General features: G+C 36.4%; 1 protein-coding gene across 1 annotated transcript in view; it reads left to right on the plus strand.

Annotated features, from left to right (window-relative positions):
- The window catches only part of LOC145989861 (zinc metalloproteinase nas-13-like), a 432,531-nt gene extending 411,443 nt beyond the window's left edge, over positions 1-21,088 (plus strand). The window contains exons 4-6 of the mRNA XM_083125321.1: positions 4,708-5,010; positions 16,550-16,683; positions 20,529-21,088. Coding sequence (XP_082981447.1) covers positions 4,708-5,010; positions 16,550-16,683; positions 20,529-20,621 — 530 coding nt within the window. The 3' untranslated portion in view covers positions 20,622-21,088. The remainder of the gene's footprint in view (positions 1-4,707; positions 5,011-16,549; positions 16,684-20,528) is intronic.
- Positions 21,089-22,266: the final 1,178 nt, after the last annotated feature.

A 22,266-nucleotide genomic window follows, 5' to 3' on the forward strand; every position in this document is an offset into this window, starting at 1 on the left:
TTTTCTCATATTTCTGCTCCTCTTCTTACACCGAGTCCTCGCTATATCTTTCATCAGTTATCTTGGTCTTAACATGTAGCTCATCCCCTCTTCTTCTGAGATGGAAATTTATCTTCACCCCTCAATCTTCTTCTCTGTATCACTTTAATTTTCTCCCAACTTTATATTTATTTCTCCTTTCATCTTCTCTATTCTTGCAGGGCCTCCCCGATGGGGTAGTGGTGGCGTCGTTGCCTTGTAATCAAGGGGTTCCGAGTTCGAACCCCATGGAGGCACATAGTGGTTCGAATCTCACTTTAAACTGTAGGTCCAGTCCCGATTAGCCTTACTGTGCATAAAGTGTACTTGAAACACCAAATCAATCAATCAATCAATCTATTCTTGCTGTGGATTCATTTATTTGATTTGATTTTTGTTATTTAGCATCGTTTCCTGCTCCTTTTGGATAATCGTGCCGATGAGGATGTGTGAGGATTTACGAAGGAACATTCACAAAGAATACCAGGCCGGTATTCTAACCCGGAACTCAATGTGTTAACCACACCAACACGGAGGTCGGTTACATTTATTTGAGACTTATTTCCTGTAATCCTGACTGTGTTTGCTTCATTTATTCCTGTCATGTCTAAGCGTTTTCTTGCCCAAAAATTCGAGTTCACCCTGAAGATTCTTCTATGATGAAGAATTTCTTCTCCCAGTCTCTACACCTCAATATCAATTCTATTGTTCTTGATTACCAACGTTCTATCTAACTTTGCTAATGCTTCTCGATGTTCTTCACATGTATTGGTAATGGTAAATATACGTTCTTACTTTTACATCTCGCTTCTTCCAACATCTTCTCTCATCTTCCATTGCTCATCTATTCTTGTGGTCCATTATTATATCTGTCTTCCATTTTTCTATTATTCTCATCGTATTTCCATTCCATCTTCTCCCCCATTCTTCTGTTGTTTTCATCCAGTCATTTTAAACGATAACTTCTGAAACATATCTCTACTCTTTTTTCTTTCCTTTCCATATCGTTCTTGCAACATTTCCATGTGTACGATTCTTCGTTTTCGCTCAACTAAATATAGTTTTTATCGCATATCCACGTTTCATTTCATTACACGTGGTACAGCGTTCACAAAAAGTCGTATATACACCATATGTCAGGATGACATGTTATACTAGGCACCCCAACTTACACAAGGCATTGATAGGTTGCCTACAGCGTTAGGCGTAATTTTATGGTTGCCGGCGTCATAATGGATATATCTAAAATTAAATAGAATAATATGAAGACATTCTACGTTTGCAATATAAGCAGTTTCATATGAAGGGCCAGGGGGAAAAACGATGAATGTTCATTCGAGACGATTTGCCAGGAAATGAAAAACAAAGTATTTCTTCTCATAAGTACGTTAATATATGCCAAAATAATAATGAGTTTTTCAGGCACTTCTCACCGTTTCCCAACCAAGGCCGTTCTCATTCTTATAGTACAGCTTCTGAGCTATCATATGGAGCTGCGATCTCAAAATGGGCGAAAAATCGACATTCATCGTTTTTCCCCCTGGCCCTTCATATTATATCGCAGATTACATATTTCGTGAACGAGTAATGGAATAGCAATTCTCTAATTCATTTTGTATTCTTCATTCACTCTATCCGAGAATCATATGTAAGGTAAAACAACAAGAAACAAATACCACGATAGGTAAACAAAAGTCAGAAAAATCATGAATTATGTTGGTGATGAGAGTAGGAACGTCGATTTCGTCATGCTTCCTGTTCGATTTTTCATTTCAAGAGGGACGGGGAAGGGGAGAAATAAATAGTACTTTTGTGTATTTAGTTATATATTAATGCTTACACAGACCAGTGGCGACAATTAGGGGGCGTGGGCTTTGCCCAAGCCCACTTCCTGCCCTTTTTGGTCCTGCACTATGGCTTCCTAATTCTAAGCCTTGTCCACCAAGTACCGTCCGTAACCCCAGTTTTGGCAGCGTCAGGCCTAACCCAAAATTTGTTTTTTTTATGCATGTCTGAAACAGGGTCTGTGTGTGAAAAAAGGTTAAGTATGGAGGGAGAGAAGGGGAAAAGAGTTGATTCTTCTTTGTGGAGAAAATATTGAGTGACGTTCAGTAGTAATGAAATCAATCAATAACAATCAATTGTGGGTATTTAATACATAGCAAATTTAACGTAAGATGGAAAAAGCTGTTTTCCTTAATGTCAGTGCAGCATAAGATCATCCTACCAGAATTTTTTATTTTACAGGGTGATCCAAAAGGATGGAGACACCTGAATAAAAGTTGAATGACATACAATTCCGCAAAACTAACACTGCAAGTTTGTATTAGAGGTGGGAACAAATGTTATAGAGCAGAGAACGATGACGGCCACCATCTTGAATTCAACTTGAAACTTTTAAATGGGAAAGGGGTGATATGATATATCAAATCAGGCTAGAATTTCACGAGAAATGCAGTGGTGAAGGTTAATTCGACGTATCTTTAACTAGTATAAAGTTATGAATGATTTTTTTAAACCAAATTACTCCTTTTGGAGGTGCAATAAAAAAGCATTAAAATGTTTCTAATCGAGATCATCCTGACGACTAAGGAGAGAAGTTCGCTTGCCATTGCACATGATTTTAATCACGGATATTCCAGAAGGGTTGCATTTTGTTACTGGTTGTTTCCAACAATTACAGTACGATGCTTCCACAGGAATGAAAAGTCCTTCACAGTGACGAGGCTAATTTTTATGTTCATAAGTAAGATAATAAACAGAATATTCGATGCTTTTAATTTGATAATCAATTTTCGAGAGATCACAGCCAAATGGTTAGTGTTTGTAAGTTAATGGCGCTGTGTGGTGTGAGGAATGCGATTGGTTGTCCATTTCATTTTTCATCAACAGTTCCTTAATTGCTGAGGGATACATGAATTTCTTAAATAAATAAGTTTTATCAACTTTGCTTACCGAAGAAGGTACTTTATGTTCAGTTTTTGTTTCAATAAGGCGGAGCGCACAAAGCTATGGAAACGTTATTAGAAAATGTCTGTCCAAAGTGGGATATGAGATTAAAAGCATCGAATATTCTGTTTATTAACTTCCTTATGAACATAAATAATAGCCTCGTCATTGTGAAGGACTTTTGATTCCAGTGGAAGCATGGCACTGAAACTGTTGGAAAGAACCAGTCACAAAATGCAACCCTTCTGTGCATTATGTGCAATGGCATGCGAACTTCTTTCCCTAGACGTCAGTATGATCTCGATTAGAGCCATTTTAATGCTTTTTTCTGACACCTCGAAAAGGAGTAATTTGGTACAATAATTGATTCATAACTTTTTACTGATTAAAGATATGCCGAAATAACTTTCACCACTGCATTTCTCGTGAAATTTTAGCCGGATTTGATATATCATATCACCCCTTTCCCATTTTTAAGTATGATGTTGAATTCAAGATGGCCCTACAACATTTACCCCCCCCCCCATTATAAACCTGCAGTGTTAGTTTTGCAGAACTGTATGTCATTCAACTTTTATTCGGATGTCTCCATTTGGACGACCCTGAACGTTAATTTAGACTACTAACATTTTTAAACGATCTTATTTAATATTGGTTAGTTCTTGGGAAACTCACTAAATGCCAATTGCATATAGTATATGTCAGATAGCTATTCCAACATCTGCAATAGTTCCCAAAGGACGAAATTACAAAATCATTAGTTATATAAATCCGGTTACTGACGTTTTTCCAAACAATTATAATATCCATCCATATAAAAACTTGTTTTGAAATATTTTTGTACTTATTTAGAAAATTATACAGTATGTTTTATTTAAACATAATTAAATCTCCAATGAAAGTCGATAACTTATCACTACCACGGAACATTCATTAGATTTAAATATAGTTTGCATATTGTCTCTATGCTTATTATGAACTATATGATACAACTCTTGCATAACTAAGATTCCATTTATGTTAAATATTAAGTCTTTATGGACCTATTATTATTTACATATCTATTTAAGTACCTAGTTTTTTATTGTTCAAATTAAGTGAATATGTGTTGAGAAGATACAGGGTGTCCATAAATTACTCATCCGATAACAGATCCAATTTCTCGCAAGCAGCGGACATGGCATTACATTCATTGACTCCAAGAATTTTAGTGAACATACTTTTCATTGTTAATAAACCTCTGCATAGGCTCCCTGAGTGGCTTTCACAACATCATGTCTATTGATGAATTCACTCCACGTGTTGCGGATCATATCCACGGTGATTGATGTCACAGCCTTCTCGGACCTGGGCTTCAATTCCACAGAGTCCATAACATTCTTGCTGCAGACGATGTCCTCCACTTAACCTCACTTCAAGAAATTTACGGGCGTCAGGAGATTTCATTTCCAACAACCACAATACACGCACATTGCCTTTTCCTGCACCGTCGCCATCTTAATTTTTTTTTCGCAATTAATAATGGTACCGAGTGTTGCCAAGTGCCCACATGGAATATCTCTTTTGAGATGTTCTTGATGGTAATACTAAAGACCTACACTTCACTTGCATGCATTTTTTTTATGGACAACATTTATGAGGTGAATAATGTCTGGACACGTTGTATAAATATTAATTACGTCAAAGATTTGTGCCACTACGCTTCACCAAGAATTTTGAAATTGTATTTTCTTGTTTCAGAGCCAGACCAAGCCCAGAAAATTCTTCAAGCAATTCGACTAATTGAAGAAAGAACCTGTGTACAGTTTGTACCGAGGGAGCCTTACCACGAGTCTTTCATCACCATTGACGGGGATAAGAACGGATGCTTCGCTCAGCTGGGAAAAGTCATGGGCAGAAATCGAGTGAACTACAGCAAAGAGTGTTTTGGAAAAATTGGATATATTATCCATGAAATTTTGCACGTATTAGGAACATATCATGAACAAGCAAGAACAGATAGAGATCATTATGTGAGAATTATGTGGGAGAACGTTGATGAAAGTAAGTGGTTCATTTCTTATTTTTTAAAGAAATGCTATATTAACCACAGCTTACCCATGTCGTACGACAAACTTACACAGGCCCACATTCTTTAATCACTAAAATTGGAGAAACCATTTTATTATTGAATTGCTTCTTGCTTTCTTGTTCATAGAGGTTTAGTTATTTATTAATTATAATGGTTACAAAAAAGTACTATTATTAATAAAAATTTATAACAATTATTGCATGAATGTCACACCAATATTTTACCATTCGCTAATACTCACAAAAACCATAATAATTTTATATTAATGCTTCTTTGTTTATAGATGGGCAGTTGTTTATTAATTACGAGAATGTGAACAATGTGCTCTGACGAAGACAGCCTTGACTTGCAGGTAGATGTAAATAGATTACTACAATGGAACGAAAATAATATACTTTCTCTTAATTTTGATAAATTTCAGGCAATGTCTATAACAAACGCTCAAACAATAAGAAACTTCCAGTATCAGATGGGAGGAAAACAAATAACTAGGGTCACTAAATTCACGGATCTTGGTGTCACATATGACGCAAATCTATGTTTTAAAGAGCATATCCATCATATCGTTAACCAAGCTAACTAACTAACTAACTAACTCTCTAGCCTTCTTAAACCCGAAGGTTCATGGCTGCAGCAACACAGGCCTTCCATCTGTCCCTATCTTGAGCAAGTTCTATATACTCTTTTCCATCCCTACCGATTTCCCTCAGGTCCATCTCGACGTTGTCCCTCCATCTTCGTCTTGGCCTTCCTACTGGTCTCTTACCATCAGGTTTCCCAACAAGAATCCTGTAAACTCCTCTTTCCTCTCCCATTCGTGCCACATGGCCTGCCCACCTAAGTCTTCTTGATTTAATTATTTGAATAATATCTGGACATGAATACAAATTATGTAGTTCTAAATTATGTAACCTTCTCCACTCACCTGTCTCCTCATCCCTTTTAGGTCCAAAGATTTTCCTAAGGATCCTATTTTCAAATACTCTCAATTTATGTTCCTCTTTCAATGTAAGGGACCAAGTTTCACACCCATATAATACTACAGGCAAAATTACGGTTTTGTATATTTTAACTTTTAGTTTCTTAGATATTAAACGAGAAAACAAAAGTTTATGAAGAGAGAAGTAACATGCATTTCCTGAATTAAGCCTACTTTTTATTTCCTCTTTAATATAATTTTCATTTGTTAATATTACTCCTAAGTATTTGAATTTGGAAACTGTTTCAAACGAGTTGTTATCAATGATTAGATTTTGATTATTACCTAACACTTGGTTTCAACCTGTAAGCATATATTTAGTTTTCTCTTTGTTAACTTCCAAACCTATCTCTTTAGCAGTTTTGAAAAATATTTTAGCATTATTCTTAATTGTATTCACATCATCCCCCAGTAAGTCTACATCATCTGCATATGCTAACAACTGAGTCACGCCATTTAATTTTAGTCCTTCTTTAGTTTCGTTTACCTTCCTAACAGCATATTCTAAGGCAAAATTAAAGAGCAATGGAGATAATGCATCTCCTTGTTTTAACCAATCATGAATTGTAAATTTGTCAGACATATTAATACCCACACGAATTTTAATTTCTGTTTCACTGGTGCATATTTTTATCATACTAACAAGCTTCTTAGGTATTCCAAACTCTACTAATATATTATATAATTTATCTCTTTTGACCGAATCATATGCTTTTTTGAAATCAATGAATAGCTGATTAACCAAGCGTATAAGAAATTAGGATTTATAAAAAGATGAATATAAAAAAACTCTTATAATAAGTACAAAAAATACCATAATTACCAACAAATTGTACACTATCACTAGCATGACTGCTCCAATAACACGCCTTTAAAGATACGCCCTCCAAGTGCATTTTGCCTTCTATTTACATTACATTTATGTTTTTTTATGAACAAAACTAATGCGGAATATTTAGAACACCGGAGGGAACAATGTCATTTATTTCATATTTTTTAATAAAACTTTTCACAGCTGAAAAATTGAAAAAAAAAAGAAGAAACAGGTTTGGGGACCTGACCTGACCTGACCTCGGGTATGTTAGGGTTAACAAAATTTTGGCAAATTCTGAACAAAAGTAATTAATCTAGAGTAAAGTCCACACTATTCACTTCAATGCCCAAATGCAATAGTGAACACAAATCTGCATTTGTAAAAATAATATAATTAACATTTCGATATTACGGTTCTTGTGGAATTTTGTTTTTAACGATTGTATCTAATAAGTCATTTTAAGGAATTGTGTACCAACTTTAGTTTCTTTGCAACCTACTTAAGGATTTTTAGAACCTATTTTAGGATTATTAGAACCTTTTTTAGGATTTTTAGAGCATATTTGAGGAACCTAAAAGTACACTTTTTAGAACTTACAAATCCGAGGTCTTCTAGGCTAATAACAACGAAAACTTGACCAAATGTATATTGCCAAGTTCAGAATTAACGTCCATCTAACCCACCTACAAGTTTCTCGTGAACACTTTAATACTTGTAAAATATGAGCACTATATGCCATGAAAACTTAAGTGGAAAACAGCCTGCTGTTGTCTGGGCTCGGTGAGGTTGGTTAGTTTGAAGAATGGTGTCCTTCTTTAATCTACAAGACTGCATACTATTCGGCAGGAAATCATTGATGACTGGACCATAATTGATAGCAGTGGAGGCGATTAGTGGGGAGTGCGTGGAGGAGGTTGCCCCCATATTTTGCTACTTGTTTCCGCACTATGCTAAACTTTATGTACTATCAACGGAGAGTAAATTGCCATTGATCACCGCCCAGTTTGCCTCCCAGTTTTAGAACCCAATCGCCGCCACTGTATTTTCCAGATGTGTTTTATGCATAGTTGATGATAGATATACTGTATGCATGCTTTCAATTCAATTTTCTTTGAGTGGGATGTATAATATCATCCCTGCCAGGAATAACAATATTTTCCCCATTGTCTGGGATAACATACTTCGTGGGGGGAAATCCCGGCATCCCCGCCGTTAATTTGCACAGTAGGTACGAGCCCATGCTAAATCCAACTCAATAATATGACACTTACTGAAAACATGTGTATCAATTTGAAATCCAATTGGTATCAACTTCTGAAAATAAACCAGGTTCCGTTGATACATTCAAAGAATTTTCTCTGCTCTACGCCCGATAAGTTAGAACCAAACCTTTATTAACGACCTATTATTTCTCATCAAATAGTTTCAACGACTCAGATCTTGATGTGCTTCACACATTTTTTAATGTCCATCGTGACTTGGAATAGCATTTCAGAAATAGGTGTTTGCAGTACGTGATGCACGGTTGAAGGAGAGCTCTGAAGACAGTGCATGTCTTTTGTCCAATCACCGCCGTTGCACAATCACGGATATAACCTTAATTGAAAACAAGCTTTTGTGGATTAGTCACTGCCATTGTTACAACCATTGTCATTTTTTGTCGTCAATTGTTCGCTATTTGTTGCTCGTTTGTTGCTGAAAACATGTTGGATGGCCAACACACGAACATGCAAGCAATGACGATGGCCCATTAATGGTTATTAGAGGATTTCGTGCAAGTCTTGCGTAACGATTAATGATCCTGATTACTTAGTCTGCAAACTCTCTGGGATGTAGCACATGCGATCCGGAACCAAAGATTTACGTTACGTCATCCACACGTTCTTACTTCTATTCAATGATTGATTTATTTGGTTTATTTTACTTCGGTTTTGTGCCACTTTTGGCTAATCGCGAACATGAGTGATGATATGATGATATTAATGAATGGACACTCACAAGAACACCCATGCTTAGGCTGGGATTCGAACCTATGACCCCTGGCATCATAAGCTCTGTGCTAACCACTCCGCCACGGAGGTAAGAAAAATTAATTCTAGTTTACCATGCATCTTATTGTACGAAATTTAGAAATTATCCATATGTATAAAAATAGATGTTTTAACGGCTTATCCGGTCTACTATTGATTTTTATTGTATGGTCCTACGGGCTGTAGTTTGGGCGGCCCTAGAATACCGTATATGCCACATTTTCATTTGTTAAGTACAATCTGAAAGCAGACCATTTCGTCATCGTTAGCACCGAAACGGCCGACATCCGGAAGTAGAACGCGCTACTTTGTGGGCACCCTGCACTATACATGGCCTCCTTCGTCAGACAAATAAGGTTTACCTGATCAAAGAAACCAAATAATCCCGAATTAGATATGAAATTCTCACATAAAGCATAACATTGGTCATATTACTATAAATTTTCTATATTATTCTAATTTTTTCAAATCTATCAGGAATGCCGATTTTAGCAAAAAAATGATAATAACAACAATTGAAGATCTTATTTGCAGTATTAACATATTAAAAAGAAATTGAAATCTGTTGATAAATAGCCGAGAAACAAAAGATATAAAAATATCAATTCCATCATTTTGAATCCAATATGGCGGCTAGATGCCAAAATGAAACACAAGGTTACAAGGTTTCTGGACAACTTAGATGTTCTCTCGATATGAGCTTCAGAGAATGGTTTCAAATTTTTCAATTAAATTTTAAGGGGAGGAGGTAAGGATGGTCAATATAAATGTTTGAGCAAACATGATACCATTTTAGCAACTTTACTACATACCCATTGACTGGAGGAACTCCAGCCTCTCAAAGCAATTTATTCAGTAATTAGAGCTTGCTAAAATTTGGAGAGAATTCATCACAACATTCGTATTTGTTTCGGCATTGAAAAAAGTTGTTACGTTTCTCTACACAGTTGTTGCCCTTTACTCTTTCAGGCCTACACTGAAGCCATCTCAGTATCATGGAAACACGGGCACAGATGTATGAGTTTACTGTTTATTGGAAAAGGTTATTACAGTAACTTGTGTTAGGGGAGAAGTAAACCTCATATTTTGGTACGAAGTTCAAGAGGTAATGACCGATATTTTGAATAATTTGGGAAGTCTATCTAATACCTGGTCCACACAGGTAGTCTCCTTTCTATTACACACAGGAAGTGTAAAGCTAATACCTGTTCCACACAGACGTCTCCTTCCTATTACACACAGAAAGTGCGGTCCTTAATACCTGTTCCACACAGGTAGTCTTCTTCCTCTTACACACGGGAAGTGCAAAGATAATACCTGTTTCACACAGACGTCTTCTTCCTACGTATTACACACAGCGGCCCCTATTACCTGTTCCACACAGTCGGTCTCGTTCCTATTACACACAGGAAGTGCGGTCCCTAATACCTGTTCCACCTAGGTAGTCTCCTTCCTTTACACACAGGAAGTGCGGTCCTATTACCTGTTCCACACAGGAAGTGCGGTCCCTATTACCTGTTCCACATAGGCGGTCTCCTTCCTATTATACATAGGAAATGCGGTCCCTAATACCTGTTCCACACAGATGTCTCCTTCCTATTACACACAGAAAGTGCGGTCCTATTACCTGTTCCACACAGGAAGTGCGGTCCCTATTACCTGTTCTACATAGGCGGTCTCCTTCCTATTATACATAGGAAATGCGGTCCCTAATACCTGTTCCACACAGATGTCTCCTTCCTATTACACACAGAAAGTGCGGTCCTATTACCTGTTCCACACAGGAAGTGCGGTCCCTATTACCTGTTCTACATAGGCGGTCTCCTTCCTATTATACATAGGAAATGCGGTCCCTAATACCTGTTCCACACAGATGTCTCCTTCCTATTACACACAGAAAGTGCGGTCCTATTACCTGTTCCACACAGGAAGTGCGGTCCCTATTACCTGTTCTACATAGGCGGTCTCCTTCCTATTATACATAGGAAATGCGGTCCCTAATACCTGTTCCACACAGATGTCTCCTTCCTATTACACACAGGAAGTGCGGTCCTATTACCTGTTCCACACAGGAAGTGCGGTCCCTATTACCTGTTTCACACAGGTAGTCTCCTTTTATTATACACAGGAAGTGCGGTCCCTATTACCTGTTCCACATAGGCGGTCTCCTTCCTATTACACATAGGAAATGCGGTCCCTAATACCTGTTCCGCACAGGTAGTCTCCTTCCTATTACACACAGGAAGTGCAAGACTTACTATCCCTTACTATGAATGAATGAATGTTTTCTTGAGGTTTCATGGTGAAGTACCGTTTCCTTGATTTCCATCTGCTTTAGAGTTGTGGAAGTGGCGTACTGCGGTGATTGGGCTTCTGTTACCCCTGCAACTGTCGCTTGAGGTTCGGTCTGTGTTGGCCCTTACTAACGAAAATCTTACTCTTTTAAACCCGAGGTTTTACTCTCCACTCCCCGTTGATTACATAATTTTCATGTCATAATAAAGTTACATTCATTTGAATTTTTTATGCATACGTTCATTAATCATTATACATTTTAAAAGTTGAGCTATTATACGTACATTTCTCTCTTTTATCTTGCTTCGCAGAAAATAAATTTTAATTTACAAATTGCAGATATCAGTTGATTGCATCAGGTTAATCGCTTCTTTCAATTAAGCGCCGAATGGCGGAACATTAAATACGTAATATAACAACGTTACATTTCTCAACTTGTTACCCAAAAATGAAGTTGTAACAAAGTGACCATGACTGAAGCAGCCCTGTGGCCCCAACCAAACAACTTATGAACCTGAAATTTTGCAGGTCTCCATATGGGATACATACAAACAACCTGTAGAAGTTTCGTCAAAATTGAAGAGTGTCAAGACCACAAACCTTTTTTCCGGATGAATTTAAATATTGTCTAGGATCCATTTTTCTGGATGAATTTAAATTCTGTCCAGTAACCTTCTTCGCGGCTGAATTTAAATACGGTCCAGGAACCTCTTTCCGAATAAATTGAAATACCGTGCTGGAACCTTTTTCCCGGATGAATTTGAATACGGTCCTGTAACCTTTTTCCCGGATGAATGTAAATACGGTTTATAAACCTTTTCTCCGAATGAATTTAAATACGATCCACGAACATTTTTCCGGATGAGATAAATGCGTTCCACGAACGTTTTCCAAGGATGATTTTAAATACGGCCCAGGAATCTTTTTCCCGGATGAATTTAAATACCGCCCAGGAATCTTTTTTTCGAATGAATTTAAATACGGTCCATGAACCTTTTTTTCCGAATGAAATACGTTAAGGAACGTCTTTCCCGTCTGAATTTAAATACCATCCAGATACTTTTCTTTCGGATGAAATTAAATCCGTCCAGGAACCTTTTTCCAGATAAATTTAAATACCGTCCAGGAACCCTTTTCCCGGATGAATTTAAATACTGTCCAGGAACTTTCATTTCGAATGAAGGATGATTTTAAATACGGTCCAGGAACCTCTTTCCCGGATGAAATTAAATCCGGTCTAGAGACCTATTTCCGGATGAATTTATATACGGTACAGGAACTTTCTCCGGATGAATTTAAATACGATATAGGAACGTTTTTTTTCGAATCATTTTAAATACGGTCCAGGAACCTTTTTATCTCATGAATTTAAATACTGAAGAGGAACCTCTTTTCCGGATGAATTTAAATACGGTCCGTGAACCTTTCTTCAATGATACAATACTCAACTTGTACCGAATTTAAATTTTGTGAGAAGAAAGGTTCCGGGCCTGTTATGCAACGCAATAGAATGTATGGGTTCCTCGACCTTTAACAATCCTGATTATTTGTTAGAAGTAAGCGACTACTTATTTTAAACACATGTAACAGCCGAAATAAAGAAAGCATATATAATGCTCCAGATATGAAATTTTGTATAAAATTAGAGATCTTTCTTTGCCTACAGACATTCCCTAACAGATGAATGTTGGAGACATACTGTCATAAATTTTGAAAATATCATTGTTTGACATTGCAGCACGAATTATAGTAATTATTTTTGAAACAACCTTTTAATAAAAACGGATAACTTAACATATTGTATCTTCTTGGAGTGGTGATTTTGCTTTCTGTTTGTAGTACGTAGTATAATACTTAATTGATTCGTATTTGTTGGCCATGTAAATTTTACTTTTCCATATTTTTACGTAAATTCGTAAGAACAGCGGTGGTCTAGTCGGTAGAACGTCTAACTGCCACGCGGGAGACCAGGATTCCATTCCTGGGGTGGGTTTATGCTAAGATCGGAAATTTTTTAACCTTCTCCGTGCATAAATTGCCTCCAGGGCTCACCCAGTCTCTAATCAGTGGGTACGTAGGGGCAAACCTGGGGGTAAAGGCAGTCTGAACGTGGTGCTGACCACATCATCTCCAAAATGACCGAGATCGAGAATGTGTGGGACCCTACGCCCACATCCCTTAAATGTGCCTTCATGACACGTATGCACGGGGAACTTTACATTTTACATTATTTATTTTTACCCCATTCTTCAAGGCTTTTTACCAGTTTCACTGCACGTAAATGCTCAATTTTGTTGTTCTTTGAATTAAAAAACAAGGCATACAAGCATGTTTGAAAAATAAAATATTGTTGCGAGATACATTATGTGTTCTTTTTCACATTTCGTGTTAGCCTACTGATATATGTTTGTAAAACAAATGGAATTCAACAGATGAACAATTGCTTAACCCTACGTCGGGGCGCAATATTGAAATGTATCATAAGTGGCGCAATGTATCAATTTTATACTTTTGATTTTAAGCTTTTTCTATTTGTGTTTGTATGAATATTATTTAAATATTGATCAACAAAACTATTAATTTAGGATGTAAGGACTAGTTCTTTCGTTCAATTACTTACTTCCGAAATATTGAAAAAATCAAATAAAAAATGTTTACATAATTAACAGTAATTAATATTACACTATCGGGCGCAATGTATCAATTTGACACTTTTCGAGTGTTTTGATTCTTTTTGTTTCATAATGTTTCATTATTTGTTTGTTTTTTATTTTGGGGGGTTAGTATTTGTATGAGGGGGGAGATGGGTGAAGTTTTTTTTATTTTAAAAATTTGTTATTAGAACAAAACAGAAAATTCAAAATATTTTCTACAACTCATAAATAGAAGGAAGTATACAAATACAGTTATAATAAAATACAGTGAACTACTACATAATCCTTAGTTTAATTACTACAAAATACAAACTCTTCTTATAAAAATTAGCATGAGAAAAACATAATGTACAAACTTGGACTAAAAAAAAAATATTTGTAACATGTTACATGTTACATGTACATCTAATCGTTTTATATCTTTTCAGTCGTCTTCATCACTAGATCTGTCATTAGGTAGCTGCATCTTTGATAACACTTAACACATACAGTAACTGTGTGTTGTGGGCACACTGGAGACTTACAAGCTTTGCAAAGTTTTCTTGTCAGTTTGCTTCTTCTTGCGTCCTTGCAAACGGCACATCTAACTCTCTTATCCAGGGTCTCATCTCCTAAAACTACATTAGCATCCACTATATTTTGAGGGCCTCCCCGATGGCGCAGTGGTAGCGTCGTCGCCTTGTAATCAAGGGGTCCCGGGTTCGATACCCGGTGGAGGCACATAGTGGTTCGGATTCCACTTCAAACTGTAGGTCCAGTCCCGATTAGCCTTAATGTGCATAAAGTGGACTTAAAACATCAACTCAAAATCACTATATTTTGAGGTCGGTACCTTTTCAAAGCATTTTGCAGGGATGAAGGCATTCCCACAGTGTTGTAGGTGTGGAAGTACTAACCCGTGGCTTAGATTTCGAAGAAACAGTCGTTTCTTCTTTATTTAATTGCCATTCCCCAAGTATACGACCTAAGCATTGATGCCAGCTATATTGAGCATTGCAAAGAAAATGACCATTGGCCAACGACGAATATTTCTCGCTACATTGTAAGACGCGCAGAGTTTGTCAGTGACATCCACGCCAGACTTGCTTCTCCACTTTCTTCATCAATTTCATCATCATGATGTTGGCTTGAGATTACGAGTACATTTTGCCTTTTACTTTTTGGGGGGACATATGATACAAGTGTTGATGATTCCCCGAACACAAAATAGATGCTTGAACGCGGTCGATCTTTGATATTCAGCAGTTCTATTGGAATAGCTTTTTTTTCTTTTTTCTTTTTTATTGATCTAACATACGATAATCTATGACGTTTCAACTCCTCTATCAACCCAACATCTGTAAACCAGTTATCGGCAGTTATGTTCCGCCTTGTTTTGAATATTGGTGTAGCCAGTCTCAAAACAACATCTTTGGGTTTATTACTCAGTTGGTAAGGGCCTTCCGGTTGTTTACCCGCGTAAATTTCCAAGTTGTGGAAATAGAACGTTTTGGCGTTGGTCATGGCATAAAACTTGAGTCCATACTTGGCTGGGGAGAGGGAATATACTGCCTGAATCTACATCGGCCCCTGAATGCTTCTAGTTTCTCATCGATTGTGATACAATTTCCAACAGAATAGTTGTGCTTGCAGTTCTCAACAAAACTAGAAAACAAATCACGAACAGCAGCCAGGTTATCTGTTGTCTTCCTTTCGTCCCTCGTTGCTCTGTCATCAAAACTTGCACATTTCAATAAAAACTTAAAACGCTAGATACTCATGACTAACCGGAACTTTTCAATTCCATTACCTTCTGTACTCCAGAGGTCTTCTAAGCTCTGGCGATTTCCGTGGTGTGTGCCAGCTAGATACAAGAGGCCTATAAAAGCACACATTTTTGGGATATCTGTTTCAAGTGCATCACGCTGACGGCAAAATGAGTATATATTCATTTGTGTGATTGGTAATCCTTTCAAGCATATCTTGTTTGAAAAATATTTCCCAACACTCTCGCTCAGTCTTACATTGCCTAGCGGCTCCAATTACACCTGGCAAGCGTGGCAGAAGGTTTTGAGCCGGAACACGCTGATTACCTACACGAGGAACCAACTGCCACCTTGTAACTCCGTCTTTTCCAAGAATGTACAAACTAGAATGAGGGTCTAATACTTCCTGAACTACTCATTCTTCATCACTTTGTTCCGTACCGGAATTTTCATAGCATTCTTCTACTTCATCCTGGTCATCTACATCAGATTCACCACCCAAATCTTCAAATTCAAAGTGATTTTCTTCTTCATTATCGTCTAACAGTAATTCACGCACTGTGTTCAAATCACTGGAGTTATTAAAGTCAAAAAGTCTACTGGAGCTTGCCATGTTATACAGACAAAACATACAAAAAAAAAAACAAAAAAAAACACGCAGAACAAACCGTTCAACAAACACAAACAAAATTTGACACTAATAACTTAAAGAAGACAAGCCATAACACAATCGGGCGCACTGTATCATTTTGATGCAAAGAGCTACGGACACTGACTAACGCCTTGTACAAAGTTTTCCACTCGACTGACGTGGAGTGGGTGTAGAGGGAGGAAGGTACTAGAGGAGTGGTGCGGAGCCAGTGACGCAGCGAGAAGTGACATCAAAATTTCACCATGTTGTATCATTTTGATCAGTTGCGCCCGACGTAGGGTTAATCAAATTGTTTCAATCTAAATGCGATTCATTATGATCAAATGTCAATTTTTCTTTCAGAGGCCAAGGTGAATTTCAAAAGCTTTAATCCTGAAGACTTGACGACTTTCGGGCTACCTTATGATTATGGAAGCGTCATGCACTATCCACCATCAGCGTTCAGCACAGGAGGATCTCCAACAATTATTGCTTTGGTAATTCATCTACCTAATTGTTAACAACAACGTGCGGTAAAATGAATAACTCAAATTTTAAAATCGAAATTAATCCTTAAACGCTAGAATGTTTTCCCTGTCTACTATTATTAGAATTGGTGAATTTTTACACACACACACCATTCTCATTTGTACTTTGTCAGCGTAAATAAACTGTAAAACTTCTGTAAATAATGGTAGGTATGCGAGAAGCATTTTTACAATATACGTTTCTCCTCATGATAAAATTATTTATATTATATCGTCAAAATATATTTTTGTAACATAAGTGTACAGTTTTAAACATTTTAACCTTTTTGTTAAAAGTAGATGGAAAAAATAATTTCGGTTTATGAAAGGTAAATAAATGCGCCAGTGTTCGACCATGTAGCAGTAATCGACACGTCATTGTTAAAAATCAAGAAATAAGACAATGTGAAAGCCTAGTAACACAAGAAAATATTTAGCAACACTTTACAACTCCCTACTTCTGTCTTGTTAACAATCGCAGGTTGAAGAAGCAGAGTGTCGTCTGTTATCTAGACAACATTGTTGGTAGCACAAATCTTGACTTGTTTTCTTAGTTTCCATGTCAATTTTTACTAATTTGACAGTTAATTCTTTCTCTTTCGGTTTTCTTGTTTACGCCATTACTTCAAGATAATGTGCATGTATATGCGTTAATGTTTTTGAGAGTATAAAACCGAATACATTGACTAACAAATGTAATAACCCTATGTCGAACATTGGGACACACATATTATGAATGCTCCAAAGTTCGACACCCGTATCGAATACTAAATGAAACTACGTAGTTCGCATTAACAATGACCAGCACATATCGAGTGAAAATGAGTCAGGTCTAAATAAAATTCAGCTTCCATAAAATTGCAGCGAAATAAATAAATTCTTTGAAATGTTAAAAGAAGGTTTGATTTCTATGATAGAATTTTAGTTTTAAGTGAGGTAATTTAAATGTCAAACGTAAAACAAACAGTGATTTTCGTCACTAAGCGGTCGAACACTGGTGCATTTACGTTAAATACATTTACCCTCTTGACACTTAATAATCAGAAGCTTTCAGAAAAAGTTTAATCTTACGCAAGAAATATCATAATCTAAGTACCATAGATAGTTACAAATACAATTTTGCATGGCTTTCTTCCACATGGTAGTCATCAAAATCACAAAATGTTGCCATTCTCCCTCATCCACGTTTTCATCATTTTAATTTAAACAAATCTTCCAAAATCCTACGTGTTTCAAAATCAGACAGTTCTTTCTTATAATATGACTATCTAATCCACTAAATCTATAAATATTATAAAATTAAGTACCCAGAAAATATTACACTACTAACTACTAGTATGGGTGAAAATTCACCCACCCATCCCCAGCACAGCCAAAAGCAAAACACGAAACAGCCTTCCCATCAGAGAATATTACTTTTCTTTGAACTTTTGAGAATACCCAGAACATGAGTATTACCGTGCAAATTGTCCATCACCAAGTTCGTGCACTTTATTTGACCCAATAAGAGCTTCAAGAATTAAAAGAAAACTGAAAACAAGCCGTTGACAACTTCTGCACCAGCATACATAAAAAATCATAGTTTAAAAACAGATAGGATGTAAGAGAAAAATTAATGAAAATAGACATGGACAATATACCGAGAAATACTAGTGGATCCCACTATACAAACCTGTGTAAAATGCTGTTATGAAGTGGCAACAGTTTCACTCATTCTGGTGTTTAAAGGTTTAATTTGAAATTTTGTCGTGGTTAAACATCAGTTTTTACTTTTATTTAACTGTTAGTTTACTGCCAGATCAGCGCAATCATGTAATATTTTACATTGCATTCTACAGGTGAAATAAACTTACGGTTGTCAGAATCTAATAGCCGATTGAAATTAGTTCTCATTCCAATCTCTTACCAATTATTTGATTGAACTACGTCAATACTGCATCATAAAGTTTCAAAGATATTTTTAGCTCTTTCGTTCATCATTCTTTAGGCATTTAGTTAATGCATGCATTAAAAATTTCGAACATAACATTTTAGACAAAAATCTCCAAAACAAAAAGGGGGGGTTCTATAATTAACGAATTCAGATACCGACTTGGGGAAATAATTAGACTCTTCGGGATCCCGACAGTCGAGAAATTCCAAAGGAATTGGACAGTGGGTAATTACACTGGCGAACAAAATGTTTGTTGCATTACTACCAGCACCTGTTCTAAGCTAATTTGTGTGTGCTGATTTCGAATCCGATGTTAGTTTTTCTCTGTAAGCTCTAGTGTTTTGTTTTTTTTTGCTATAAAAGGTAAAAAAATTCTTGAAACTTACGGTTTACATTCTAGAAATGCAGAAACCAATCACGTAAGGGGGATGGAGGGTATGGTGTATGGAATTCGAGATTTTCACCGCGTCCGTAAATTTCGAAAGTCTCCCGTCCCAAAACTGGTCCGGAAATGGCGATTTTTTTTTTCAGTCCCGAAAGACGGGATTATAAAAATTGTCCATCCCAATCCCGTACCGACCAAAAAATTTCGTCCTGCACATTCCTAGCTACGGCAATCAGGATGATTCTAATGCCTGTGGTGAAAATGTTATTTCCTTATTTTGTACGACATGGCAGCTTCTACGACAATAACAAATTCCAAATTCTTGACTTTTTCATAACTTTTTCTTGACCATTCTTTCCTTTTTCTTAATCTTAATTTACTCGCTCCCTACTTAGGTATATTAGGCTAATTAAGAAAATATATATTTTTATTCAACGAAAAGTCCCTACCACACGGCCGCTTAAGATAAAACTGAAGCTGTATTTCAACAAGAGATTTTGATTTGCTTTAATTATTAATGCGTGACCTCCCCGATGGCGCAGTGGTAGCGTCGTCTCCTTGTAATCAAGGGGTCCTGGGTTCGATACCCGGTGGAGACACATAGTGGTTCGGATCCCACTTTAAACTGTAGGTCCAGTCCCGATTAGCCTTACTGTGCATAAAGTGGACTTAAACACCAAATCAATCAATCAATTATTAATGCGTGTAAAAATAATGTTTTAGACTTTATCCTGGATGGGGAATGGCTTTATTTAATATTTTTACAAAATTTTACGCATACAAAAATGTAATTCTTAAAAGACAAAGTGAACAAATCTTAACCACAACTCAATACAATTTCAGTTTTCCAAATATTAAATTTTATCAAATCCTATTGCAGATGTAAATTCACTATAATATAAAAATAGCAAGAATTCTTGACCACCAGCATAATTTCTTGACTTTTTCTTGACTTTCTTTACCTGTCAATTTTTTGACTTTTTCTTGACTTTCTTGACCTGTCAATTTCTTGACTTTTCCTTGACTTTCTTCACCTGTCAATTTCTTGACTTTTTCTTGACTTTCTTGAACTAACCGTCAATTTCTTGACTTTTTTTTACTTTCTTCACCTAACTGTCAATTTCTTGACTGTCTTCACCTAACTGTCAATTTCTTGACTTTTCCTTGACTTTCTTCACCTAACTGTCAATTTCTAGACCTTTTCTTGACTTTCTTGACAGGTAGACACCCTGTATGACTTAGTCGGCAAGTCACAGAAAACAGTAAAGTATCACCACCCGAATTACACAGTCTTTCCTCAGATATCTCGGGAGGCACTTGCGGGCGCCCATGTACACGTGAGTAAAGAAATCAATTGTAAGATAATTGTGTTTTTAGTAATTTCTATCCATCTCCGGTAGGAGTACGAGTTAAAATGCGACACAGCCCCATAGTTGTACTTATTGATATGTCACACGAGTTTGGATATTGTGTTGATGCGACTTTTCCATTTTGCAGAAACCTTACGTCAAAATGGGCCAAAGAGATGGTCCCACAGAACAGGATCTTCTGAAAGTAAACATCGCATACAACTGCACTGAATTTTTCTAACGGGCGTGGATGATATACTATTAGCGAAGAACGATTGCAGCAGTATCCAATAAAATGGATGAGTGTGTGTATTAGTCCTGCCGTATGTTTACGCTTATTAAAAAAGCAGTTATGTATAATATGCGGCAAACGTGTCAAAAATAACTAAGAAATTCAATAATATTATCAAAGGATAATGAAAATTTAAATATTTTGTTCACTTATTTTTAAGATTGCAAATTGCCTAACAAGAAATTATAACATTAGCTATATCTACCTATTTTCAATTGTAACGATATTTTTCAATGTCTTATAATAGAAACTTTTATTACTAAAATCTCCAACTATGATTTAAATTAATAACCTATTCTATTTCTTCACGACATCTTCCTATCATCCTACAAAATGAATTATGTAAGTGTTTCATGTACTGCAATATTACATAACCTGGACATTGTTTGAAATAAACATAATATATTTTGTATAGATTTATTCTTTTATGTTCATTTCTGTTTTGCATTTTATAATCCTTCATTAGTTTATATGAATCTTTCACAGAGAGAGAGAGAGAGAGAGAGAGAGAGAGAGATAAAAACGGGAGTGTTAAACGAACGGTTTCTTTAGGAAAAACCAAAGAACTTGAAAATATCATCAGCTGTTCCAGCATCACTGAAAAATATTTAAAATTTATAATACTTTTTTATTCTATGTAAATAGGCTCCACACTATTACACTGAAATGAACATATAAATTCATTAAAATAACATTTTGATCCGATTATTAAGTATTTTTACAAAAAGAAGACAGTTTATATCTGAAAATACCCCACTATGGTATTAGTGTGACTTAATTATCCCATTGTAATTAAGGTATGTACAGTACTATAGACATAGTAAACACATATACAGTATAGATGGCTAGGGATGCGGGTGCAGAACGTTTGCATCCTGGCATGGGCGTATATATAGTTCACGTAAGGAAGGGGTCAACCTTTGATTCAATTAGGGTTCCTATATTTCATGAGTGAAAATCCGAGACACTACTGACCGGTAGCTTGTTAGCGAGTGGGGTGGGAGATGGGCTGCCTCCGATAAAGTTGTATGTATGTACAACATAATTGTCATTTATATCACACATTGTGTGGGATCTTTGTTTGAAAACTGTGGACTGAACAAATAGGCACCCAAGCACTGACTCTTTATAGTAAGCAGGTTATTTACAATGGAAGAGAATCGTAACTGAAATTCAGAGGCTGTGGGGTAGGAGTTCTTTTGTTTATCGTACAACAATCGCTACAAGAAGGCAATCTGATAACATGCTTGCCTGTGTTCTTTTTTTAAAGCATTGGCATGTTCTTGCTCTTTACTCTTGGCTGCATATTTTTGAAATGCAGAAATCAAATCATGCCGGGTCCAACGAAATCCACAATCAGCTCTGGAAAGCCCCTTAGAGGACAGGTCACATAAATTGTTTACAATGTTGCAACATATTTGCGAAATCAGAAGGAGTTACATAAACTGAAGTATAATGTTTTCGAGTCCACAAGCGCCGCCACGGAAGTATCTAAATGGATGGTTTATCTAGTTTTAAAATAATTGGATTGGTTTGATTTGTTGTTTTAAGTCCACTTTATGCACAGTAAGGCTAATCGGGACTGGCCCTACAG

This window comes from Lepisma saccharinum, chromosome 7 (assembly GCF_977018435.1).
Source record: "Lepisma saccharinum chromosome 7, izLepSacc3.1, whole genome shotgun sequence".
NCBI lineage: Eukaryota > Metazoa > Arthropoda > Insecta > Zygentoma > Lepismatidae > Lepisma > Lepisma saccharinum.